The 27771-nt window shown below is 33.3% G+C and overlaps 1 protein-coding gene across 2 annotated transcripts in view; it reads left to right on the forward strand.

Moving 5' to 3' along the window:
- Window positions 1–27771, forward strand: part of KLHL1 (kelch like family member 1) — a 362363-nt gene that overhangs the window by 234153 nt on the left and 100439 nt on the right. For both annotated transcript variants that reach the window (XM_040487388.1, XM_040487389.1), the window contains exon 6: window positions 10680–10866. In XM_040487388.1, coding sequence (XP_040343322.1) covers window positions 10680–10866 — 187 coding nt within the window. The remainder of the gene's footprint in view (window positions 1–10679; window positions 10867–27771) is intronic.

Consider the following 27771-nt stretch of genomic DNA (forward strand, 5'->3'; position numbering starts at 1 on the left):
TATATTTTCCCTTATCCCTGAAGTTTGTTCAGTCAAGGTGTTTGAACAACTCATTTCATACCCAAACTTTAGAAAGTCTACAGGCAGAGTGTATGCCCAGTGGAATTAGCTTTACTTGGGAGAATTATTTTAATCCCTTATTGACTTGCAAGATGCATCCACCTTGATGTTTTCACAGGAACATATCTCACTGATGATGATCAAAAGAGGTATGTTGGACTTTGATCAGAGTAAATCTAAAGAAAGCTGGAAATCTGCAAATATGCAGTGATTAAAATTCTTTCTCCATCTTCTCTTTGTGGAATGAGGGAGGTGAAATACTGACTGATACCTTATAATTAGTGTTAGAGAAATCGAAAAGTTTTTATTTAAGATAATTGAGACAATGCTAAAGCAAAACAAAAATTTCATACTGTGCCTACATTATTATAGAAATTTTAAAAAATCTAATTTTCCAGAGTAAACTGAATGCAGTCCTTTCAATTGCCTTCCTGAATATCTGTGTTAACATCTGGGAGTGTTTGCTTCTTACCATCAGCATCAAATTCTCTGAGACAGAATATGGGAGGAGCAGGGGAAGAATTTTCAATCTTTCTTGTAGCACCAGATGTTCTTTATAAGCCTAAGATAGTTACTTCCTTTTTGATATCGTGTGTAGGTCACTGGTACATTTATCTCTCTCAAGGGAAAGTATACTTTAGAGTGACCCTTACACTTAGTGCATTGTACTTGTTAACTACAGTTAGTATGGGGACATTGTGTCTTAACTCAGAGAAATTTCTTACAAGAAAAACTTACAGAAATGCAAATAACACTGAATAACACAATACATTTTATTCTTTCAAGAGCATATTACTTATTGCAAGATGTTTTGAAATCAGGTTGTGATTGGAGTACCTCATTTGAGTAGAGTTCATCAATTTCAGGCAAAAACAGCTAGGATTGAAATGTAATCATTCCTATAAGATATTAGTAAAACCATCCAACTAGTAATAATTAAATGTTTTTAACTACTTTTTCCCTAGGAGATTTGTCTTTTTATCTTGGTATCTAGCAGATACATGAGTTCTACAGGAAAAGATGATCCAGAATGTTAGTGTAAATTAGAGCTTGAGATATTGTCCAGGCCAGGAAAGGTCTATAATAGAGACTAGACATATAGGAGCAGGCTAAACATCTTCAGAAAGGAAGAGGGAGTTTAGGAAAAGGAAACATCAAGGAAAATAGAAATATCTATTAATTTTATTCTTAGAAAGCATACATTTTATTAATGTATCAAAAATATCAAACACTTGATAATGTTATTATGTATAATATCTATGAAGAAAAATATTGGTTCTTAAGCATCTCTCTGTCATGCAGGCAATGACACAGACATAGCCCAATACCTATTTAACATGTGGACAATTACTACATCACACAGCTCAAAAGTTAAGAATACCTTCATTTAACCCAATGCTATAGATAAAGAAATCTATCTTTCATAAGTCTCGCTGTGTCCTCAAAAAGCACAAATGTGCAATATACATTCTTCCCAATTTGAGTCTGTGCCTGATTCCTCACAGAGATGGCTTGCTAACTGCTATGATCTGTTATTTCCCAATCAGAATTGTGTGTGTGTGTGTGTGTGTGTGTGTGTGTGTGTGTGTGTGTGTGTGAAAGAGCTAAAAGAAGCAAAAATGCAATAATGGTTTCTCATGAGAAATCTGCATACATTTTAACATGTCCTTTTCCAATTATCATTTTGCAAAATAAGATGACAACAGAATTTTAGAAAGTTATACTCCTCCAGATTTTACCTTTAAAATTCAAATAAATACAGTTAATATTTAAGAATGAAACAGCTACATACAGAACCATAACAGCAAGATAAAAACAGTGTATTTTTCTGCTGGCAATTACTAAGTACAAGCAATAGAGTACTAAATAATGAAATAAGGAAATTACAGATCAAGTCTAAGTCCTAAGGAAATTCATTTGTATATGAAAAGATAGAGGAAGTTTTTTTCATTGAAAACACAGATAAAACAAGAACACTCAACTGAGACTCAGGTAGTTCCAAGGTGAAAAATCACATTAAAGATGCAATAAAGAAAAAAGCTCAAGTGGGGGGTAGCAAATAGAACAGCGTTATCAAAGCAGAAGGTTGGTCTGGAAGTACAGTGGGATATGAGCCTGAACTAAGTGGAAATAATTAAATACTTCCAATTTTAATGCAAGGAATGAAAACAAGACAATAAGACAGTAAATGGTGAATGCATATGTTTTAGGACACGATGTAGGAGTAGTCTGGATTCTGCATATGATTTCTTATGTCACATACAAGAATTAAAATTTTTAATCTTTCTCAAAAATTCAGAAAAGAGTTCATATCAACAAGCAAAGTGGCTTTCGGAAAGGGAAGAGAATAGCGGAATGGAAGGATCCCAGGCAGTATTGTAATAATCAACAATATTTAATGACTGTTTGGAGTGGGCTAGAGTGAGAAGATAAACTTTTCTAAATAGAATTATCATTGGATTAAAGATTGAATTATCGAGGGATCTCAGTAAAGAAAACACATTTGGGGATATTTTTTATTCATATACTGTATTTTCCAAAAGTTTGAATCAGCTTAAATAGTAGTTTAAACAGATGTACAGGTAAAGAAATACTGTCATCCATCAATAAGAGATAGAAGGCATGAGTCAATACAGAAAGAAGAATGGTAATGGTAAAGAATAAGTTCAGATTTAAATGAGTGAGTTTGAATTGTTAGTGGAACATCCAAGCTCAATGTTCCTTAGTGACAAGTCAAATCACCTTACATAATGTTCAAGAGCCCAAATTATTTGTGCATTGGAGTTTTGCTATTGACTATGACTAGAAATAAGCAAGCCATCAGCTGAATAAAAGGTAAATTATTTAGAAATGTAGATATTTGGTTGGTTGTTAAGCAAAGATGTTTCTGAAAGAGCATAAATATTTGTTTTGTTTTTCTAATGCTTATTTTATTTTTGAGAGAGAGGAAGCATAAGCTGGGGAGGGGCAGAGAGAGAGGAAGGTAGAGGATCCGAAGCAGGCTCCTCACTGGCAGCAGAGAGCCAAATGCAGGCTAGAACTCACAAATATCAAGATTAAGACCTGAGCCAAAGTCAGACGCTTAATTAACTGAGCCACCTGGTGCTCCAAGACCATAATATTGTACAGACAATTAATTTATGCATGTAATTTGCAATGATATTGAATATATCTCTGCCTATACATTATCTGTTTTCAAACTTCAACGCTATAAATGTTATTTAAAATAAATTAATAGTCTAATCAGAGTAAATATTCAATCACTTAAATAGTTACTGAGCAATTCCTAGGAGCCTTGCTAGTTGTACCCAACAAGAAGTAGCAGACATTTTTTCCTGATTTCTTACAAGTTTATGACTAGCATGCATCTGAAGCCCTTGAATGACTACACAGACGGCAACTGATTAAAGTCCAATATGATCAATAAAAATAAATTGTGTCAGTTGTGGCCTCAGCCACTTAATTAGGTAGTACTCATGGAAGTAATAGAATGTACACCAAACTCTGATAATTGTGTCTGTTTTAATAGAAGACCTAGAGGGAAAAGACATTACCAATATTATTTTTTAAAAAGGTGGGATCCAGTCAGATGGGAAGAAAGAGGTCTGAAGAGCTAAAGTATGAAATCCAGAAAAATATACATAAGGTATCTTAGACAGTGATGGAATAGCTAAAATACAGTTGTATTACACAATTTTTGTCCTGCTAGTCTGAGAAGGCTGAATAATGTCCTGGAAACAATAATAAACTAATGCATGCTGTAGAATATAGCTAGATATGAGTAAATTAACAAAAGTGTTCTAAGGGGCGGGGAGGAAGGTAGACTTGAATAGAATAGATTAGTGGTGAGAGAGACTGAAGGCAAACAGGTGCCTATTACAGCACGTGGCACAAAATAGGTTCTGACTGAATATTGAATGAATGAATGAATGAATGAACGAATGAAAGGTCCAGAGATTACCTAGAATGCAATGAAATTTTTCTGGATGAAGATGATGTTCATGCAGGGCACAGAATCACTTATTTCAGTTTTTTGGAATTTTGAGCTTTCAAACTACCTATGGAAAAGCAAATCCATGTTAAATAACTAATAATCATAAATTATAGCAGCATAAAACCCATCTCATTTGTCACTAATAAAAACTATCATTTGAGTTAATTTTATGAGCTCTACTTGTGATCATGTCATTATTCTTCTCTATTTGTACTGTCAGCCTAGCCAATTAATTTTCATCTTAAGGCAATCAAATATTCAGAATTGAAAATATCCTGTATTCAGAATAAAATTAATTAACCTGATCCTTATTTTGTAGATGGTTTCCTCTCATTCCTCAAATACTTGAGCAAGAATTATTCAGATGTAACTGATGTAAGCTTTAGTGTGTCAGTAATTTGTGTTTTCCTTTTGAAATGACAGCACAGGAGGAGACATAGAAGCTGTACTGTATCCGCTTTCTCATTTATTTTAAAATATAAATAATATTTTCAAGTAGTTTAGCCAGAATAGTGATTATGCTTGCAGAAAAGATGAGAAGGTATTTCCATCTCTTAATATGTCATGATTCTATCCTTTGCCAAAATTCTTTTCAACAGATATAAATGAGATTTTAAATGTAATATAAGGATCTCTCTACTCATATCAATGAGTTTCTTTCAGGCAGAAGATTGATATTCCGGCTATAGTTGAGCTAGTTACTCTTACACAAGCTTAGGCTGTTCCAGTCACAGCAGATACTCAAATAATAGCTGATGAAGCGTTGTTGGCATTGGTGCACCAACTAACTTCTATTGCCAAGCTTTCATGTAATTGTCCATTTTCTTCCTTCTATGTCTTCGAAAATCTATCTGAAAGGCAGGAAATCTGCAGAAAATCTCTCTGGCATGAGACACTTTATATTTTCCCTTGCAAAGTGGAACAACTCGACCTACAAGCTTCACTATTTCTTAGGTTGCTACAAAGTTTTCTGATAACTTACTCTCCCCTCTCACCAGCACCTTATATTGACTATTAAACAAGCACGGGGCTTATTCACCACTAAGTGTGCCTATTAAATCATTGTTTCTCCATCTTCTAAACTGCTTAATAAAAACACCTGAAAATTTATTTGTATCAGACCTATTTATAAGATATTGAAGTAGAAAATCATTTACTTTCTTGCAGCTTACAGTATATCATAATATCTTATAATTCATCCTATTCATTTTGTCAAGCAATAAACTTGAAAGACTGTAGGAGACTGTCACTTGTTCTCTAAGGACTGTCACTTTTAATGGAATCAATTTTGGTTTATAGATTCAAATAACGTGAATAGATTTTCTTTAGCACAACCTCTGGTAGCAAAACAAAAGTTTGAAATATTATGAAATAACATGAGATATATGGAATTTTGTCACACTGTTATGAATGTGAGAATGTTTCCATAACCTTGATAGCCAAAGGACACAGTGTTAGAAGAGTTAATACTTCCTTTGGTCCATAGGAAGTTTAAATTTATCGTTCTTTAGCTGTCTTTTCAACATTGCATTCCATATTCCAGTGCACTCCCTGACCAGATAGAAGGTATAGATGTATTTGCTAAGTTTTGTATAGATCCTGTTAGTCACCTTGCCTTTCAAAGTATGTCTTCATTCATGCAGTATTACTCTCCCTTTTTCTAGCCATTAACATCATAAGAACACATTACTGTAAATTATATCTCCTAACTGGCAGTATTTTATGGTATTTTAAAAAGTCTATGTAGAATGCAAATTTTTATAATATAAATATTTTGACTTTTACTACAAAATTAGAGGAGTATGCCCTGTATGTAATAAGAGTAGGTCATGAAGCACAAATAAATCTATGCATTTGATTTTGTTTGCTTATTATATGAGACAGTTATTTATAATGTTAAGGAAATATCCATACATGTGATTTAGTGTAAAGGATCATGACAAAGATTCTAACCAAGAGATTAATTTCTTTGACATATAAAGTTAAAATATGCAGAGAGGAGACAACTTTTTTCTGCATCATATTATAATTATCCTATTTTCTTATTTGAAGGCTGGCAAAACAATGCAAACTCTCGGTACTTAAATAATGCATTCCATTTTCATGAAGCAATACTTTTAGAGTCATAATTTGAATTTGTTGAAGGCATTTAAAATGAATTCATATAATACTCTTGGAAAAGTGCAGTTGAGGAGTGTCTATGTGTAAACATATGGGATTAAACATTCATCAATATTTTCATGTTGCTAGACATGTGGCTATTTTAAGCATGTTGTTCAATTCCTCAAACCATCATCAAATTATTTGTGCTTTAATTACAAATGTAATGGTCATTTTAAATAAACATAGTTTTAAAAATTGAATTTGTATTTTCCCCCAAAGTGTAATTAGTAATAAAGCCAATGGAACTTTAAGAAGAGTATGCAAAAAGAAATTAATAATGTTTTAATATACACAATTGCAAAAATATATCTAATCAAAATTCATGACATTTCTGGCAACTGTAATGTTGTAACAAGTTATTTTGAGAATGCTAGCTATTAATAGATTATTCTGATTTTTCATAGTAGTCAATCTGACTATCATACATGTTTCTTGACCACGTTCTATTCTGCAGCTACAGGCTTACCGTTAACTTGCAGATCATTACTTCATCACAAGGAAAACCTACCAAGGTTGTTTGGAGATAAGACTTATTTGCAAAGTGGCTGCTTAGCTGACACAGATCCAAGGATCAACCCATTAGATTTTTATGTAATGTTAATTGTCAATATACCCTATGTTGCCCTTCCTTTTTAGTCTCAGGATATTTTCATTTCTCAAATTATTTCTAGATGACAAAATATTTTGAAATGTTATTGTTTGTAGGGAGTAAAATCTTTTCTTGAGGTGTAATACACAATTAATTTCTAATGATGTAGTCAATAATTGTTCTCAGTGTAAGAATATACTAACAATGCAGATTTTGTGAAATGTCCTAAAAACTTTTTAAATTATAAAATAAATTATATTATGATTTTCCTTGCTTAGGGGGAGTATTGATAGGTAGTAATCCGAGGAATAGATTAATTTGTAGACAATTATTGTACAAATTCTTTTTTTTTAAACTTTTTTTAATGTATATTTTTGAGAGAGAGAGAGAGAGAGAGAGAGAGAGAGAGAGAGAGAGAGAGAAAGCATGAGTGGACGAGGGTCAGAGAGAGAGGGAGACACAGAATCCAAAGCAGGCTCCAGGCTCTAAGCTGTTAGCACAGAGCCCAACACGGGGCTTGAACCCATGAACAGTGAGATTATGACCTGAGCTGAAGTCGGACGCCTAACCAACTGAGCCACCCAGGCACCCCTATTGTACAAATTCTTATATAAACATGAGTATGTTTCTAAGTAGTACATAATTATTGAAATACGTTGATATATTTTCTAAATTTGACAAAGATGGTATTTCACAATAGGGTAGGATTCATTAAAAATGGAAGAATGTGAAAAAAAAACCATATTTCATTTTATAGGGAAGAGTAAGTGGTGTTAATTTTGGATTAACTTAGGAAATCTAAAGATAGTTCAAGTTTAAAAGACAGCTTAACCATTATATTATTCTGAATTTGTGTCTTAATTTGAGATGAAATAATAATGCTAAAAAGTGTTGTCAGAGGGCATAATCAGAGACACATAGTATTCATAAGCAATAATTACAAGTCATAATTTGAAAATACACAATAATAAAGTAAAAGTGATTATGAAGAATTCAATTTTTTAAATATTTATTTATTTTGATAGAGAGTGCACATGTGTGGGGGAGAGGCAGAGTGAGAGAGGGAGAGAGAGAACTCCAAGGAGGCTCCACACTCAGCACAGACCCCAGCATGGAACTGTATGTCACCACCATGAGATCATGACCTGAGCCAAATTCAAAAGTCAGACACTTAACTGACTGAGTCACCCAGGTGCTGCTCAATTTCTTTTAAAATAAAAAACTTTGGGGCGCCTGGGTGGCGCAGTCGGTTAAGCGTCCCAGCCAGGTCACGATCTCGCGGTCCGTGAGTTCGAGCCCCGCGTCGGGCTCTGGGCTGATGGCTCAGAGCCTGGAGCCTGCTTCTGATTCTGTGACTCCCTCTCTCTCTGCCCCTCCCCCCTTCATGCTCTGTCTCTCTCTGTCCCAAAAATAAATAAATAAACGTTGAAAAAAAATTAAAAAAAAAAAAAATAAAATAAAATAAAATAAAATAAAATAAAATAAAATAAAAAAACTTTGTCAAATGATTAGAGGCATGCCACAATTAAGAAAATTTAAACAATGTTTTGTTAATAAAAGGAAAAAACTAAGTACAGGATACCTTGGTTATTTTATAGAAATAAATTACAAGTTTTAGTTTTATTTTGTATATCTTCCTTGTTATACTTTGAAATGAACAATTTATAATATTTTATAATATTTTTAAACCCAAATCTTATATTTATTAAAATATTGAGCATTATTTTTACATGGTGATAAAATTAAAAAAGAAGGCATAGAGATTTTTAAACTAAAACTAATCCACTATAATTAGTTAAGAGTCATTTGCATATTGGAAATAGTCTATGAACTCTTTTTTAATGCAAATGACACTTTGTACTCATATGTTAAAATTTGTAAATATTTCCATCTATGTCATGAATCCATTTATCTAAAACCTAAGCCTCAAATTTCCAATTAAACTTTTTGATTATGAGTTATAGTTTTCCAAGTTAAAATTTTGATTATGAGTTATAGTTTTCCAAGACACAAACACAGAAATGAAGCACTATCTTTTGAATGTGCTACTTTTTTCCCCCTTTTATTTGGTATTTGGTATTTATTTGGTATCTTATCTGGATAAGATATTCCTAGAATGTGCTCCTAATAAAAGAAAGTTTCTTATGGTCAACTAACCCCATGTTTCTCCAAAACAGTGAAAAAGGGAGAGAAGAATTTATGGGAGCCAACTTCAGCAATATATACATGTATCACTGGAAAAGCTAATTGTTTTCCTTTTAAAGAAAGGAAAAGGCTTAGATGTAGAAAAATATTCTTTGATACAGAGGTGACCAAAAGCTATATCAAAATACTTTTTTTCCATTTACTTTATAAAGACCATTAGGGTCTTGTTAGAAAAAGATATTCTCTTTGCTGGTCAAAAAAAAATTTTTTTTTAATTACTGAAAGAGAAAAACAGTAGTCCTTTTAAAAGATCCATTAGAGATATTCTATCCTATTCCATACCATTAAATTTATTTTTTTGTTTTTCTTGTTTAGTATTTAAAATGAAGGTGGATAGGAAGTCAACACTAAGATTTCAGTGTACCAAAAGTGCAATGTAGCCAAGAATTTAATTGAACATCTTCTTTCAATATTCCAAAGCATCAGGAAACTAATATATTACATTCCTTATTCACCCCCAGAACTTTTATGTTACCTTTCCTACATGCCATATAAGTTATCTTATTTGTTTTATATTCTTCCTGTCATCTCCAACAATTTATGTGTCATGTGATGGCTAAATAAATTTACTTAATTAAGGTTAAAATTATAGTGTTAAAATTAATTAATTATATGCTGCCATCATATACTAACTTATTCACTCAGTACATATTTGAGTACAGATATTGTCAAGTTTCTTACTGATGGGTAAGAAAAGGTCAGTGAGTCAATATTAAATTTTCAACTTATTAATTTTTCTAAATATGTGTTACAGATTTAACTGTCATTTGAAATGAATATTGATTCATTAGGAAAGAGAAAGTGATACTGAAATAGTAAAAGAAAGAAAGAAAAAAAAAGAAAAAGAAAAAGAAAAAAAAAAGAAAGAAAGAAAGAAAGAAAGAAAGAAAGAAAGAAAGAAAGAAAGTTCAAAGAAGGGAAGAAAGAAAAAGAAAGAGAAGATAAAGAACAACAGAGGAAGAAGAAAATAAGAGAGACAATGGATGTGTTCAAAGAAATGTACACAGAAGCATTTGGGGGAATGAAACTCTGGTGTAGCAAAAGAAAAACATAATATAGCTTCAAACAGCTGGTCTTACTCTATCCCTCCTTCAGGTGCTAGATTTTTGGTATAAAAGTTCTTAGTTTCACTGTTGGAAACTTTGCCTACTATACGACTTTCCAACTGCTTGCAAACTTAAAGAGATAAAGAGAATTGTTTTCATTTTTATTGATTTTTTGTATACGAAAGGATTTTAAACTATACCTGAGATATCTTAAAATAAATATATATTTATGAAGATTGTTAATGCAATTTGTTGAAGGTTATTTTTTAATTTCTTTTCCCACACAGCCTTATGGCCAACAGAGGCAACTATATTCAATTTATAATCAGGTTTCATAAGAGGAAAGGGAATGGAAAAAGTGATTTCTAGAAGTTTCTTTACAACCCATGTAATTAAATGACAATAAATAGTATTGAATAGAAAATAAAATCCATTCTGTTTCTCGTGGAAGCCTTCCATTTTACTCATATTTTCTGTCAATGTAATTAATTCCTATTACATTTTGCATTTTTCTCCATATAGGGGTAAAATCATAGGCATTAGGCTTCTAATTTTAACTACTGATGTCATATACTCATTCCTATAAAAAATATTATTAACAGTAATTGTGTATTATTCACAGATATTGGCTGACTTAGAAAACCATGCATTATTTAAGAATGATCTGGAATGTCAAAAACTGATTCTGGAAGCAATGAAATATCATCTATTGCCAGAAAGAAGAACTTTAATGCAAAGTCCAAGAACTAAACCTAGAAAATCTACAGTTGGAACTCTGTATGCTGTAGGAGGAATGGATAACAACAAAGGTATACAATTCTTTGTTTCTTGGGGGGTTGTTTGTTTTGTTTGTTTTGTTTTTACATTTCTTGATCTATATATAATACAACCTGTATCAGACCATGTCACAATTTTAATATTGCAATCTGTATAATAACAATAAACCTCACATGCTTTACACATTAAGATTTAATATTAAGGGGAAAATTAAAAGAACATCTCTTATTTTCAGCTGTAGTTGCTGCTTTTGCTTTTTATTCATCTTTAAATCCTTTATCTCTTGTGCATTATGTGCCAGGCTTCATATGAAATGAAAAGGGGACTTAAAACACTTACTTACAAACACAGGTCAAATAATTGATTGGATATATTGACAACTATATTTCAATTCTAAGTAAAAGAAATATAACATTCCAGGTACATGCTTGCTAAAAGCAGTATTATGAAGAAGAGAGTTTCTGTTTTTGACGCATTTGGAATCTTACACAGAAACCTGGCAAATAAATAGACAACTATAAACAAATGTAATGTCTGTGACAGTTATATTTTATAAATTTAACTGCAATTACCAATTTTGCTGTTCAAAGGGAATTGAATGATTCATTTAAAAGTTGAACACATACATTTGAAGGTCTCATTCTTTTCTGTAATTAGTGGAAAAAGATCAATGAATATTTGTCTTCTTCAGCTTATCTTATGTTGTGAGTTCACAAGACAAATAACGTAACTGTCATATGTTTGTATTTGGTAAGTGATATAATTATCCACCATACATTTAATATACACGTAAAAGTTGGCAACGACAGAGTGTGGTCACATGTTCAATCTCTATTAAATATATTTGTTATTAAAGAATTAGAGGGAAGCAACAAAACTTATTTCCACAATTGTGAATTGAGATCCCAAAACAGCAGCTAAAGGGAAATAATTTAGGGAAGACACATATTCCCATATTTTGTCTGTCATGAAGATATCTTGTGGCTGGCTGTTAGATGGTGTTCACTTGTTTATTTTTTGACAAGTTTAATTTCTGTTTACTGGGACATTGATTTTTCATAGCCATCACATTAAATGAGCACTAGGTAATTTATATTTATATATGCATATATATGAGTACACATATATGTATATGTGATGGTTTTATGATGTTTCAAATTTTAAAGTCAAATGAGTGATTATTTTTTTAAAGAACACTGTGTTAGAGGTGTCTGGGTGGCTCAGTCAGGTGAGCATCTGACTCTTGATTTTGGCTCAGGTAATGATCCCAGGGTCTTGAGAGCCTGCCCCCAGTTGGGCTCTGCACTGGACATTGAGCCCACTTAAGATTCTCTCTCCTTCTCCCTCTGCTCCTTCCCTGCTCTCTCTCTCTCTCTCTCTCTCTCTGTAAAATAAATAAATAAATAATAAAGAACACTGTATTCTACAGAAAGAGTGCCCATACAAGAACCATTCCACTTGAAAATATGCACACGATATTTTTTTTTCTAAAGAAGAAGAATACAAAGAAGAGGAGGAGCAGGGGAAGGAGTTGGGGAAGAGGAAGAGGAGGAGGAAGAGGAGGGAGAGGCAGAGGAGGAATATTTATTGAATCTGTTCTGTTTCTGATGAAGGCTGAATAATAAACATAAATTAAAATAGATACAAAAATTACTATACTATCAGGGCACCTGGGTGGCTCAGTTGGTTAAGTGTTCAGCTCTTGGTTTCGGCTCAGGTCATGATCTTACAGTGTCATGAGTTCAAGCCCTGGGTCAGGCTCTGTGCCAGCAGTGCTGAGCCTGCTTGGGATTCCGTTTCCCTCTCACTCTGCCCCTCCCCAACTCACACTGTCTCCATCTCTTTCAAAATAAATAAATTAATTTAAAAAAAAAAAAGAATGTTTAAAAAAATTACTGTACTATTAAAGAACGAAAGGGCATGACTGAATTTGAATTTTTAAATCTGGTGATTTCACGTTGTTATAGCATAGAAGAATATGAGACTATGGAGTCTACTGAGTTAAACTGTTGCCAGCATTTGAATTTCTCTCAGCAGTCTTTGAGATTGAAGAAATTCTTTAAAAATTGATCTTTCTTAATGATTCTGAGTTTTCTTTCACTTTAGAATTGAAAATACCAACAATTTACTTGTTGTTACACATATTCATTAAGATACAGGTGTAAGAGAATGTGATAATACAGGAGGTTTCAAAAGATATTCCAGATTAAATGAGCAATACAACAGAAAAAAAATTATTTGAGGGAACCTTTAAGAATTTTTACCATATCCTTAGCCCTATAGGAATCAGATATTAATATCCCATAAACTTAGATACAAATCTAAAACTTAATACCAAACCTCAGAGATCCTTTTTTCCTAGTGAAGCAGAAACATATAAAAGCCCAATGTTTCAAGGGATTTAAAGGGCAAATAGAACATTTTCAAGGTAATCCCTCCTATTTGCATCATGCTTTTACTGCTTTAACAGTGATTTCTACACCTTATTAACTTGTATATCTTTAAATAAGCATTAAGATTTTATCTTAAAATTGTGTTTTCTTGGAAGATAATAAAAATGGAATAAAATGCAAAAAACATCAAAAGAAAAAAAACTACAGCAAAAAAAATTGGAATTTACTTGGCAAGATTATTTTCAAAAGTAACACAATACATAACACTCAGTGTGGCATTTTTGAAATTATTTACACATTTATATTGTGCTATATATAGGGCTATATAAACATTTTGTTGGATTCCTCTTCAGCTCTATAATTCCTGAGATTAAGATGACATCACATGCGATAAATAAACTATGGGTACAATGCTTGCAGATTCTCCATAGATATGAAAATTGAGAGCATGGTTTTCTCTGTTCCTTCTCCTTATAATCATATGTGTACACATTCAGTGCTGATGCACAGGTTTTGTACATCTATTTTGTGCCAGGCTCTGCATTAAGAACTTGTGTAGCACGGTGAACATTATGAGTATAACCCCTACTTCACAGAGCTACCAAGTTAATCTGGGGAAACAAATAGTAAACAAACACCCAAATGAAACAAATGCTATAAAAAGGGAATTGCAGGTGGAAGGAGCATAATGGCTGAAGAGCAAACCTGGTCTAGTCTAGAAAAGTAAGGAAGTGCACAGAACATGTCTGCTCTTTTGTTGTGGTTGTTGTCGTTTTCCCAGCAGAAATCTAAAGAACTATTAGGCATTAGTTTAGCACATTGTTGGAATGAGAGGTTGGTCTTGGTGGGGAGTTCCAGACTGTAGGTACATCAAAGGTGAATGTTTAGTGTTGAAGAAAAGTGACATCTTCCAAAAAATGGAGTGAAATCCCTTATGGCTGAATTATAGTCAGTAGGGAAATGAAAGCATGGTAGTGAAGGAGAGACACAGTAGGCTTCAGTGAGGCACTTTACAGGATCAATTCTGATTTGTAGCTACAGAGGTCTTGAAAGGCTGGTTAAGCAGCCTTTGAAATCAGGGGGTGCCTATTCAAATGTCACTTAAAAGAGTGTCACTTAAAATCTCTAGTATACTTTACTCTTTCTCAGTATTATATCCATTTCTGTAAAAATTATATGCATTAAATGAGATGAAGTATTATGTAAAGAGGGTAAAGTATAAAACACAAGGCATTCCAACATGTTTCATACCAAAGGGACTCCCAAGGGACTCAGCAGAAACCTGGTCTGACCTTCCTAATCATGTGGAATAAGGCCAAGGCATGTAGGAACTTTGGAGACATGAGACTATCAAGGTGCTGTGAAACAACGGTGATACGGCACAGGGAAGGGAAGAAGACAAAAAGATATTCATATAAATGACATTTATATTTATATCATGATATATATATGGTAAGTACCTTTTATGCTAATATGAACATTCAAAAATGTTCATTTTTGATGTTCAAATGAACATCAAAAATGATGAATCAAATGAGAAAAAAGACTCAAGCCATAAATAGAAGTTTGCAGTGTTTTAGAAAGCATGATTTAATTCACTTTTATAACAGAAAAATACTGAAAAATCAATATTTAAGAACATAGCAATATATAGCATATTTTAAATCCAAATAAAACATTATTATATGTATTCACATTTGTTCTACTATGAATTGAGAAATGAGGGGACATAAAATTAAATATAATTTTTAAAAAGGCAATAATCATAAGCTGTTTTTATAAGGAGACTGATTTTCTTTAAATGATGTCAACTGAAATCAAATACAGATTTAAATCAGTGCAGTGAGTTGTATTAATCAATTGGGTGTTTTGCTAAGAAATTTATTAAAAATCACACAGTAATCATCATAAATTTTTTAAAAAGGTTGATTTAAAGATAAAACACCAATTGTTTACTTTCAAGTGCTTGCATTGACTTATGTATGAGTCATGTAAACTATGAAATAAAATTTGGTGATAGTGTTTAAGGGAAAATATTGGCATGAAAATATCTTTATTGGGTATATATTTTGATATTAACTGATTATTAGACAATTCCTTAGAAATAGTAATAGTTTGGTTTTGTACCTATCAGAAAATAGTATTTTTTTTTTTTTGGAGATAAATTTTTTCAATCTAGTAAACCACATATTGAAAATCTGATAAAACTACAACAGTATAGATAAGAAAAATCAAGTATGAGCTTATAACTTAAGCACAATCCCTGTTAACAGCACGGTATATTTCTTTTCTCCAATTTCTACATGTGTGTGTATGAGTGTGTACAGCCATAACTATATATCTACATTTATATAGAGATATACTTACTTACATTTGTCTTCATCTCGGTCTCTGTGCTTATCTAGATAAGGTTCTAAATATATGTTGGTTTATTAGCCTACTTGAAATTATTATTTGTGTTGCTTTTATTCATTATTTATATTACATGTGTTAATTTATATTTCATTAAAATTTTAAAATACATCATATCAAGAAGTTTACTAATTCTTACTCATATGGAAACACCACAGCTTCTTTGAGCTTAGTCCTATTATTAAACACTTGGCAGGATCCAATTCTGTTTTCTTTAAATGATGTGATCGTTAGCATCTGCATGCATCAAGAGTTATTCCTAACCTTTGAGTGTTCTTTATAAAGTTTACCAAATGAAAACTTACTGGGTGGGAAGGTAAAGTGGTTGTGACATATGAGCCAATTTCTTTCTGGAAAGTTTATAAGAATTTATAGCATCACCAAATTATACCATAGGGCCAGATTGTCTTCTAAACCAATTTTCTGCCTTACAAAAAGACCTTAATATAAAATTTTTCTAGCATAACAATAGTAGAAAAATTACATAAATGAGCTCCCATGTTTTGACATAACTTTATATTTTTTCTTAGTAATAATCGAGTTTTGAATATATTGAATTCTTAAGTATAAAATCATGTATATAATGATATAAAATGACATATTAGTTCCTTCTTTTTTATTTTTCCAAATTCTATTTCATTGTCTTGATCTAATTGCCTATATAATATAGTATAAAGTTCAATAGAAACAGTTCATTGGGGTAATCCTCTCATTTTCCTTATTTCTTTATTTTAATATTTTTTCTATATTTATTTATTTAGAATAAATCTAATATTTTACAAGTTTGCTGTAAATAATAGCATAGCGATACTTGGCAATTTCTGGAAACATGATGCCTCTATATAGAGATTGTGAATAACATTACATTGTCTCAGAGAGAATTTACTTTCATTTTGGCAGACACTTGAGTAAGAGGAAAACCCATCTTCCAAATCAGGATTGGATGATTTGAGACTAAAATGCAGTATTTTGAGGACTGCTCTACCCCTAGTTTGTTTTCAATATCTAGATGAGAGCCATTCATCCACTGAAGGCCCTGAATACCCTTTTATTTTCAGAATAATGAGCCCTAGCTAATTTTTAGCATTTTAGCTTCTGTCTTCTGCCTAGATTTTTGCCTCTCATCAGATATGTCTTAGCAGCAAATGCACAGAGAAGACAAGCAACAATGCCCCACCATTCTCTCTTTTGAGGCTAAGGTCCTAACTGCCTTGGTTGTGTAGAAGTGCATGTACTTAGTATCTTCCCTGCACCATGACACTGCCAAGGAGCCTGTGCAATGAATATTCCCAGGGCTCTTGGTCTCTAGCTGCTTGTGAATCAGCATTTCTTATGGGGAAAAGGACCAAGAATTGTTCAGCTCACTTCAATGCTCATCTCTTCTATGGGTCTTTGACCTCTTAAGTGTTAGCTGCCTTTTTTAGTCTCTAATGTTGTTAAACAGCTAATTTTTGGAGTATTTTAAAACTGTCACTTTATGGTTACTCTCATGAAGATAGTCTTATACAAGCTTATCCATCCTGGTTATGCAGAGGCCCCTGTGGATTTGTAATTTCAACAGTGTCCATTTCTGAAAATTCTCTCTTTTGTGAGATTTATAAAATAATCATTCATGTTCTCATCTTACTTACTTTTAAATTTCATCCGTTATTTATTTAAATGTTTTTACATATTTATTTTCTATTCCGTAATGAATAATCTCAACATTTAAAAGTTTGAGAGTCTAAGCGTTGTCTGTTGTTTCTGACAAGTCTCATTTTTGTTAATTTGATTCTTTTACTGTTGGATAATATTATTTTGAAGTCATAGTTCATTCGTCGGGCTTTGAGGGGACTCAATTGGGATGTTTGCCTCCAACAAGTTTAGCTTTAACCAAGAACTGGGGGCACCACTGACATAAGTCCTGTCAGTCCTCTTCAAAGCTCCAGACTTCACGCAAAGCCTCTGGTTCATTCTTCCACCTTATGGTAGGCCAAGGGCAGGTGCTCCAGATCCTATCACAGGTGTAGACATCTTTCCTAAGGAAGTGCTGGCCTTTGTATTTGGTTATCTCTCTCTCAGGTTTCATCTCACTGTTCTTTCAGATATTTGGTTGTGCCCTTCTCACTTTCGCTGAAGTCCAGCACTGCAAAAAAAATAGTGTTATGATAGTAATTTTCTCAGGTGTCTTGGTGTTATAACTAGAGGGCATATCAGCTGTCTTCTGTTCTCCAATAAACAGAAGCCTCCTTTTTCTTTTCCATTTAGAATTTTTCTTCATAGATTATTTTACCTCTTTATGTCCTATACTTCTTGCAACGTAGGTATTTTGTTTAGAATTCAACTGTTAGCAGTTTTTCCTATCTATCACATATTTATAAAGTAGATAATTGATACATCCATGGTTAAATAATTCTGAGTATTCACAAATTTGGGAGTACTATTCAAATATAACTTAAAAGTCTAAATCTTTAAAATAGAGATTATAATTCTAACTCAAAGTATTAAATTATATCATGTACTAAATTAGGACAGTTAGATACAACATAGATGATGATTCACTAGCAATTTGATCAAATCCCCACACATTCTCCTGATAGCAAATGTAATTCAAACTCAAGCTTATTAGAAATTGATACATCTTGGGGCACCTGGGTGGCTCAGTCGGTTGAGCGTCCAACTTCGGCTCAGGTCATGATCTCACGGTTTGTGGGTTTGAGCCCCGCCTCGGGCTCTGTGCTGATGGCTCAGAGCCTGGAGCCTGCTTCAGATGCTGTGTCTCCCTCTCTCTCTGCCCCTCCCCTGCTCATGCTCTGTCTCTCTCTGTCTCAAAAATAAATAAAACATTTAAAAAGAAGAAATTGATACATCTTGGATCTGTATGATCATTAGCAGATATTCAGAACTACAAGTATAAATTAATAAGTATATTTATTCTAATGTAATAGATCAATATTGTTACTTCTAGTAGGCTTTTGGTAAATATTTGTCATATTTAGTTTACAACTTATTTAACTGATCTTAGTAGATGTCCAAAATGAACAAATCTTGTATATATATATATATATATATATATATACATATACATATATATATATATATATATATATATATATATATATAGCAATAACTTTGAAGTAGAACATTTATGAGTATAAACTGTGTTCATATGAAAGTCTCCTTTTTTATAATTGAAGATCTAAAAAACAAACTGTAAATAGGAGATTTCTATTACCTAAATAATTTTCCTAATATAATCCTTCAAGCAGAAAAAAAATATCACGAATCTATATCAGGTCCTCAGTAACTGAACATTGAAGAATGTTAAAATTATTTCATCAATGGTATACTTTGAATACCTATTTATTTTTTAAAAAAATATTTATTTTGAGAGAGAAAGTGAGAGAGAGAGTGGGGGAGGGGCAGAGAGAGAAAGAGAGAGAGAGAGGGGATCCCAAGCAGGCTCTGCCATTCAGAACAGTGGCTCACATGGGGCTTGATCTCAGTAACCATGAGATAATGACCTGAGCTGAAATCAAGAGTCCTACTGGGCCACCCAGGTGACCCTCAGTACTTCTTCTTTTTTTTTTTTTTTTTTTTTAATGTTTATTTATTTTTAAGAGAGAGAGGGTGTCAGAGTGCGAGCAGGGGAGAGGCAGAGAGAGAGGGAGATACAGAATCCGAAGCAGACTCCAGGCTGTGAGCTGTCAGCACAGAGCCCAATATGGGGCTCAAACTCACAAAATGTGAGATCATAACCTGAGCTGAAGTTGGACGCTTAACCGACTGTGCCACCCAGGTGCCCCCTTCAATACTTACTTCTAAGCATCACAATATACAAAATTTCGTTTACTTTGTACAACAAACATGTTGAGAGCATATTCTTAATTATTTGATTTTGAGGAAGGTTGATATATATATATATATATATATATATATATATATATATATATATATATTTTTTTTTTTTTCCGGGAGCGAGAGAGAGCATGCCCAAGCAGGAGAGGGGCCAAGGGAAAGGGAGGGAGAGAACTATAAGCAGGTTCCACACAGAGCCCTACCAGGGGCTGGATCGCATGACTGAAGATCATGACCTGAGCTGAAATCAAGAGTTGGATGCTTAACAAACTGAGCCACTCCAGTACCCCTGAGAAACATTCTTAATTTGTACCTTTTACTAAGTATGTTAAGATAGATTTTAAATGAAGAGATCTGTGTAATTCCAAAATCGGTGTTATTTCTCCTACCCTTTTGCCCACATTTAACCTATTAACGATGAGATGTGTTGAAAGTGACTTTTTTAAATGCCACCATAAAAGCCTGATGTACTTTTAATATTCAATATGATTTTTCTTTAGGATTTTACTGACATTTAGGACTAGTTCTCTAGGGAACACATTAGGAATATAAGAAAGTAGGTAATTGAGAAAATTAAATATTCTCTATTATATTTATTTCTCTTTCATGTTTTGTAAATTAATTTTTATGCACACAGAATTATAAATATTTTAAGTATTTCCCCTTAATTTACAATTCTCTATTTGATCAATTTCTCATAAGCTTTACCTTTCAATAACACATCTTCAAAATGGAATATAATAGACATTTTATAAGAATTCAGACTGTATTTTAAATTTTATTCTAAGGAGAGATATGAAGAACTATTAAATTAGTATTTTTAGATAACAAAAACATGTATTTGCTTAATCTCCAGAATATTCACATACATGAATACAAATTTATAAAGATCACATTCAGTATATTGTTTTAAAAATAAGTTTATTAAAAGTGTTCAAAATACTCTTTTTTGTTTAACTTTTATGTTGATATTATTTCCTCAAAGAACAAATTATCCATGTGAAAAAAGGAACTTTTAGATACATATAAAATACATGGTATAATTATTAAATAAAAGCAGTGTAATTTGAACAAAGTCATTATACTTCCTGCTATAAAAAGCCATTAATATCCTGTCTAGAATATACCCTATCATCAATATTTCCATCTAACTTGGCTTCAAATGTCTCTCATCAGAATTGCTCTGCCTTCCATAACTAATCAGTTATCAGAGCCTGCCTGATTTACATCAGCATTTCCACTACATTGATTGAAGCTTTATCACCTTATGCCTACAAACCTGGGGTCATGCATGTGTTTCTCAGATAAACTTATTTTTTCTCACAGCACATAAATAAGCTACATAATGATCTCCCTACCTCTAGTCTCTTTCAGTTCTACATATCCAGCTCACTACTGGCAAACCAATTTGTCATGACTTTTAGCATAATCACTAAATGCAAAATAATGAATAATAACAATAATAATCCTTCATTAGTCACCTAGATAGAGCCCATTCTTTATTAGTGTATGTATCCTTCACTGGCTATCATTTCAAATTTAACCAGCAGATTTTCCCTATTTTCTCTCCATCAAAAATGTCTTGATATAAAATCTCTAATCTTTATCAAATTTCGCAACTCATTTCCTCAGGTTTGAAGCTTTACACAAGTCGCAATACTATCCATACATGTACATTGTCTTTTGTTTCAGTGTCTTTTATCTTTCATCACCCCTGCCTTTACTAGTCTAACCCTACTTAAAATCCTCCCACCCCTTAGCTGCATCTTGTCCATCTTTTATAATATCTTAGCATTTCATACTTACCACTTTTATTACACCAATCCAGTTACATTGAAAACATCAGTTTTTTAAGTATTTTATTTTCCCAAAATTTTATAAAAATTTTGAGCATATAGAAGTTAAAAGAATCATACGGTGAATATCCATATATTCAGCTTGGATTTTATAGTTAACACTTTGCTCATCCATCAAATTTTGTAATGCATTCAAAGTTCTAGACATAGACACACTTCATCCTAAAAACATTGGCATGCTTATTAACTAGATTTGAATATTTTTAGAGCTTTTAGGTGAAATTAACATAGAGTAAAATGCATAAATCTTAAGTGTAACCTTAAATTAGTTTTTTTTCCAAATATATCTACCTATATAATTCAAACCTCTAACAAGATAGAGAACATTGCCATTACCCCAGAAAGTTACCTCATATCCCTTTTTAATCAGCCCCAGCTTCCACAGCTCCAAAGAGAATTACTCCTTAATTTTTTTCAACTTCAATTAGTTTGGTCTATTCTTGAACTTCATATGGATGTAATCACACATTTCACATTCTTTAAGGTTTCTGTCAATCAGTATAATATTTTTTTAACTTGTTTGATTTTTTATTTTGTTAAATTCACATCCAAATTAGTTAGCATATAGTGCAACAATGATTTCAGGAGTAGATTCCTTAGTGCCCCTTACCCGTTTAGCCCATCCCCCCTCCCACAATCCCTCCAGTAACCCTCAGTTTGTTCTCCATATTTATGAGTCTCTTTTCTTTTGTCCCCCTCTCTGTTTTTATATTATTTTTGTTTCCCTTCCCTTATGTTCATCTGTCTTGTCTCTTAAAGTCCTCATATCAGTGAAGTCTATTATTTTTGTCTTTCTCTGACTGACTAATTTCACTTAGCATAATACCCTCCAGTTCCATCTACGTAGTTGCAAATGGCAAGATTTCATTCTTTTTGTTTGCCAAATAATACTCCATTGTATATATATACCACATCTTCTTTATCCATTCATCCATCGATGGACATTTGGGCTCTTTCTATACTTTAGCTATTGTTGATAGTGCTGCTATAAACATGGGGATGCATGTGTCCCTTCGAAACAACACCCAGTATCCCTTGGATAAATGCCTAGTAGTGTAATTGCTGGGTCGTAGGGTAGTTCTGTTTTTAGTTTTTTGAGGAACCTCCATACTATTTTCCAGAGTGGCCGCACCAGCTTGCATTCCCACCAACAATGAAAAAGAGATCCTCTTTCTCCGCATCCTCACCAACATCTGTTGTTGCCTATTCTTTGTGGCCACTGTACATTTATGTTTAAGAGGTATATCAGCTGATGTTATAAGATACATGATCTGCAAAAAAAAAAAAAAAAAAAACTGTGTGGAAAATACCACTGCAAATGTGTCTTTACTTCTTAAAAACTATACAAATATGTGACTAAATAAATCACAAAAAGTGCTGTTTTTACTATGCCTAATCATTACTAAACTTTTTTTTTCTTTTTCATGGTTTTATTGTTCTAATAATAGCATTTCGTATGTTGAGTAGGAACCTGGACGTTTTGGCATCTTTTATGAATATGAAATATTATTTGATACACCAGAATTACAGGATATATTTTTATTTAACATCAAAGCTTTTGAAGGATTGTATGTTAGTTGTGTTTCACACTCAAGTCATCTTGGTGTCTGACTTCTAGGGAATTCTTTAAGACCATGCAGCATTAATGTGGTTCAGAAAACAAATGTACACTTATAGATAATGATCCATACAAATAATGATATATCCACCAAGAGGCAATTTAAATGTGAGAGCAAATTTCATGAATAAATACCAAAGGGGATAAGCACATTTAATTTACTCTACTACATTGGAGTCATGTAAACTGTACATATTACTCAAGGAATCCAACCATGCCTGCTGAGAGAGGGAGATAATAATTTCAATGATGAGGGTGATTCCAATTGCAATTTCTCTGGAGTAATAAGCAGGAGATAGGAAAAGTGAAAATGTTGATGCCTCAGAAAATCCCAGTATCTGTGTCATGGAGGAGTATACTTGTACATTTATGCACTTACTTTGTATTTTAAATAAAAGCAAATTATACACAAAAAGCTGAGCATTCCATTTTGTGTCAAAACACCAAACCAAATATAAATTCCTGTACTAGATTTAAACTTTTGAAAAATATAGTTATATACACATATAAGTACATAATATACACATACATGTATACATATTTATGTAAGTCCCTATTAATGGGCATTTACTAGAAATATAAGGGATTTTTTAAAAATTCAATTATTTCAGGACTTAACTATAGATTTGAAGGCCTAACTCCTCCACCAACAACCTGAAACACCTTTTGGTGCATGCCATTGACTCATTTTAGTAAAAATGAGACAATTAGAGTTGTGTGAGCTTTGGTAAGATGAGTAAGTATTCCAAATGTTAGTGTTTCTCATATAGAGTAGGAATAATATAGTATTTCATATCTCTGAGTCACTGTGACAAATACTGACAGGAACACATATAAAAACCTTAACTGAACACTGATTCAGTAAATGGTAGTGGGAGTAATATTTTGAAGAGTTATATATTATTCATTGCTGGTAATTTTTTTTCTGTATTTATTTCTTTTTTGAGAGAGAGAGAAACAGTGTGTGCATGAATGGGGTTAGGGGAAGAAAGAGAGAAGGGGATAGAGGAACATGACGTGAGTCGAAGTCAGATGGTTAACCACCTGAACCACCCCCGTGCCCTCATCACTAGTAAATTTTTGTCCACACTTAAGCCTCTAGTCATTGGGGTTGAGACTTTGATGGTTCAAAGAACAAAGACACCTAAGAAGAAAAATCACACTAGTAAGCTTCTGACCTCTAGACAAAGTTTCATTTGAAAGGAAGTTTATGAACAACATGAAATTCACTTATAAAAACAGTTAGCTATGCTTCTGCATCAAAATTTGAATGTCAGGGGCGCATGGGTGGCTCAGTCAGTTAAGTGTCCGACTTCGGCTTGGGTCATGATCTCACGATTTATGAGTTCGAGCCCCGCATCGGGCTCTGTGCTGACAGCTCGGAGCCTGGAGCCTGCTTCGTATTCTGTGTCTCCTTCTCTCTCTGCTCCTCCCCAACTTGTGCTCTGTCTCTCTAGGTCTCTCAAAAAATAAATAAATGTAATAAAAAATAATTAAAAAATTGAATTGTCAGTATCAATTTAATATTTATCCAGATAAGAATTTTAAAGCAGAGGCTTTCCAATGTCTACCTATGAAGCATGGTCATGAATAAATAACAACTTCATATATTTGACAGTCTTAACTATAATTCTGTTAGATTAAAATCATTTTTATATAGGTGTTCACATTTTGATTAGAAAATTCAACTTTCTGAGAATTCTGCTATCACTTTTTGTCCAAAATTAGGAAAAAATAGATACTGTTTTGCGTTTTTTTTCCTTAAATTTCTGCCCCAATTATTGGAAAGTATTAATTATGAAATTGGATTTTTTAAACTTTTTTAATGTGTATTCATTTTTGAGAGAGAGAGAGAGAAACAGAGCATGAGCAGGGCTGGGGCAGAGAGACAGACACAGAATCTGAAGCAGGTTCCAGGCTCTAGCTGTCAGCACAGAGCTGGATGCAGGGCTCGAATCCATGAACTGTGAGATCATGACCTAAGCCGAAGTCGGACGCTTAACTGAACAACCAAGGCGCCCCTATGAAATTGGACTATAACTGTCTCACTGCTATAGCTGGTTCCTCAGCATTTCTTGGGTTCCCAGATTACCAACTCATTCGTTTTGAATTTTCTAATTCTGGTACAAATAATCACACAAACTTCTAGTCACTGTTCTTTGTGCTGGTCAACTAAACAGCAAAAGTCACTGGCCTGTCATAGCTTAACTTATATTCAGGAGACAATAAACAAAAATACATGTTAGTATGAAATAATTCATTTGATGGCTAGTTATAGAGAAATATAAAGAAAGTGGGAGGGGGTGTACAGGATGAGGGGCCAGTGTTGCTGTTTTATGAAGATTGAGTAGGGAAGGCCACTCTAATAAAACTGGTACACAAATTGCCATATGGAAATTCAATTTGTTTCTTTCAAAAATGAAGACTTGTTTGATTTATTATAACCAACAAACATTGGTTAGGTGGCATTTTGCTTATATTATATTGACATCTAAGAGCAAGGGTTGGCAAACTATGGCCCACAGGCCCAATCTAGCCCACTATTGGTTTTGTATGGCTTTGGTTTTTATATCATAAGAATTGATGGGGCACCTGGGTAGCTCAGTTTGCTAAGCATCTGACTCTTGATTTAGGCTCAGGTCATGATTTTACAGTTCATGAGTTCAAGTCCCTCATCAGACTCTGTACTGATAGTGTGGAGCCTGCTTGGGATTCTCTCTCTCTCTCTCTCTCTCTCTCTCTCTCTCTCTCTCTGTTTCTCCTCAGCTTGTGCTCTCTCTCTCTCTACCAAATTAAATAAATAAACTTAAAAAAAGCTAACTGGAAAAAATGTAAAGAAAAATATTTAGTGACTATTTGCATTTTGTGAAATTCATATTTCAATAGCCATTGAGTTTTATTGTACCTCTCTCATTTGTTTAGCTATTGTTTGTGGTTGTTTTTACTCTATAATAATCATATGGTTATAACAAATAGACCCAAAAGGAGACCCACAGCTACATTTTTTACTATCTGGCCCTTTATAGAAAGTTTTCCAACCCCAGCTAAAGAAAATAAACCTCTGTACAGTATTTCTAGGAAACTTGTATGTCAAACGCCACTTCCCTTGACCCAACTTGAACATATTGGCAGATGGAATGGACAGTTTCTGTGCTTGTTCATGAGGTCCCAACACAAGCAACCTCCCAGCCTCCCTGCTTATCTGCCTAAGAGCATTCTTTTTTGGTATGAGAGCAAGGTCAGGCTGCATGCACAGGAAGCCCAATAGTGCAAGTACAGGCTGGGCGTAAAAGCTCCAGAGGAAATCCTCAACCAACAGGGTAAGAAAGCCTGTGATTCTACTATAATTTCACTTCTAGCATTATCACTGTTCTCTTTTATGCTCCACTTACCCCTTTGTTAGGCAATTCTCTCTTCAATTATCCTTTATTTATTCATTCATCTATTTATTTTTATTTTTATTTCATTTTGGTAAAATGACAGTGACTTTATCACAAAGAGACAAAAAGGTGACACAATAGCCTGTGCATGAACTCAGTAACAGAAGTGCAATGAGCGATCACTTGCAGACCTTGAAAGAAGTGATGTGATTGGCCACTGATCATAATGTACATCTGTTTTTTAAGTAGTGATTTGTGGACCGCAGAACTAATAGCAAAGTTTGCATTTTATGCAATTTTTCACAGTTAATATATTGCAGTACTTGAAATTTGTTGGAGTGGGTTGGTGTTATTTAACTAACCCATGGTAACTGAAATTCATGCATATCAGAACTATTCAAAGCAAACACTGTCTAATTTGAGGAGACATTGTTAAATTATGCTGCTTGATACAAAGAAATAGGATTAGAATGTTAGGGTGTGAGGTTGATGGCAACTGCAAGGTCCTTCTTGTAGGCCTAAGTCTATGAAGCAGCCCTCTTTTCTTTGGCTGAAGGAGAATTAAGATTATGAGAGGCACTGTCCTCTTCTTGACACAAAGTGACCACAGTGAGCTTTCCTAAATACAGTACCATCGCAGGTAAGCAGAGGACCCTCTGGCTTAGGAGAAGCCATGTATGAGGCTACAGTTGGCCCTTGAACAGTGGGTGAGTTGGGGCACTGATCCCTACACAGCTGAAAATTTGTGTAAAACTTTTGACTCCTCCAAAACTGAACTACTGTTAGCCCACTGCTGACTGGAAACCTAACAAATAACATAAACAGTCTATTTACACGTTATTTTGTATGTGTAATATATTCTGTATTTTTAGAATAAAATAAGCTAAAGAAAAGAAAATGTTATTAAGAAAATCATAGAAAAGAGAAAATACATTTACAATACCGTGCAGTATCCAAATTCCTCCTGTAAGTGGACCCACACAGTTCAAACCAGTGGTGTTCAAGAGTCAACTGTTTTTAGTTCCAAAGAAAGAGTAAGCAAATGGTTAAAAGCTTTTTCAGATTGATATTCTTTGGAGGTAAGAGAGAAAAAATGAAATTGAAGCTTCATATCTTCTGTTTATCATTTCACACATGACGGCTGTGGATAATAAATGGAGCCTAAAGAGATACCCCAGATACACTGGTAGGAAGACCACACTGGCAGTGACTCTTCTTTTAGATTGTGATGGACTGAGTGTATAGTCTTTGATTTCAACATATTTGCATTGCTTCCTTGTTGATGCCCTGTTGCAGCCACAGGTCAATTAACAGCCAGGTTTCTGAGCAAAGAGTCCTACCTACTTCTTTCACGTGAACTAAAAGCAAATCTTCTTAATAAAGGTAATAATAAGAAAAATGCTGATTAAAAAAAAAGGAAGGAAAAGCATTAATTATTAAT

This window comes from Herpailurus yagouaroundi, unplaced genomic scaffold (assembly GCF_014898765.1).
Source record: "Herpailurus yagouaroundi ecotype Mexico unplaced genomic scaffold, PumYag 164, whole genome shotgun sequence".
NCBI lineage: Eukaryota > Metazoa > Chordata > Mammalia > Carnivora > Felidae > Herpailurus > Herpailurus yagouaroundi.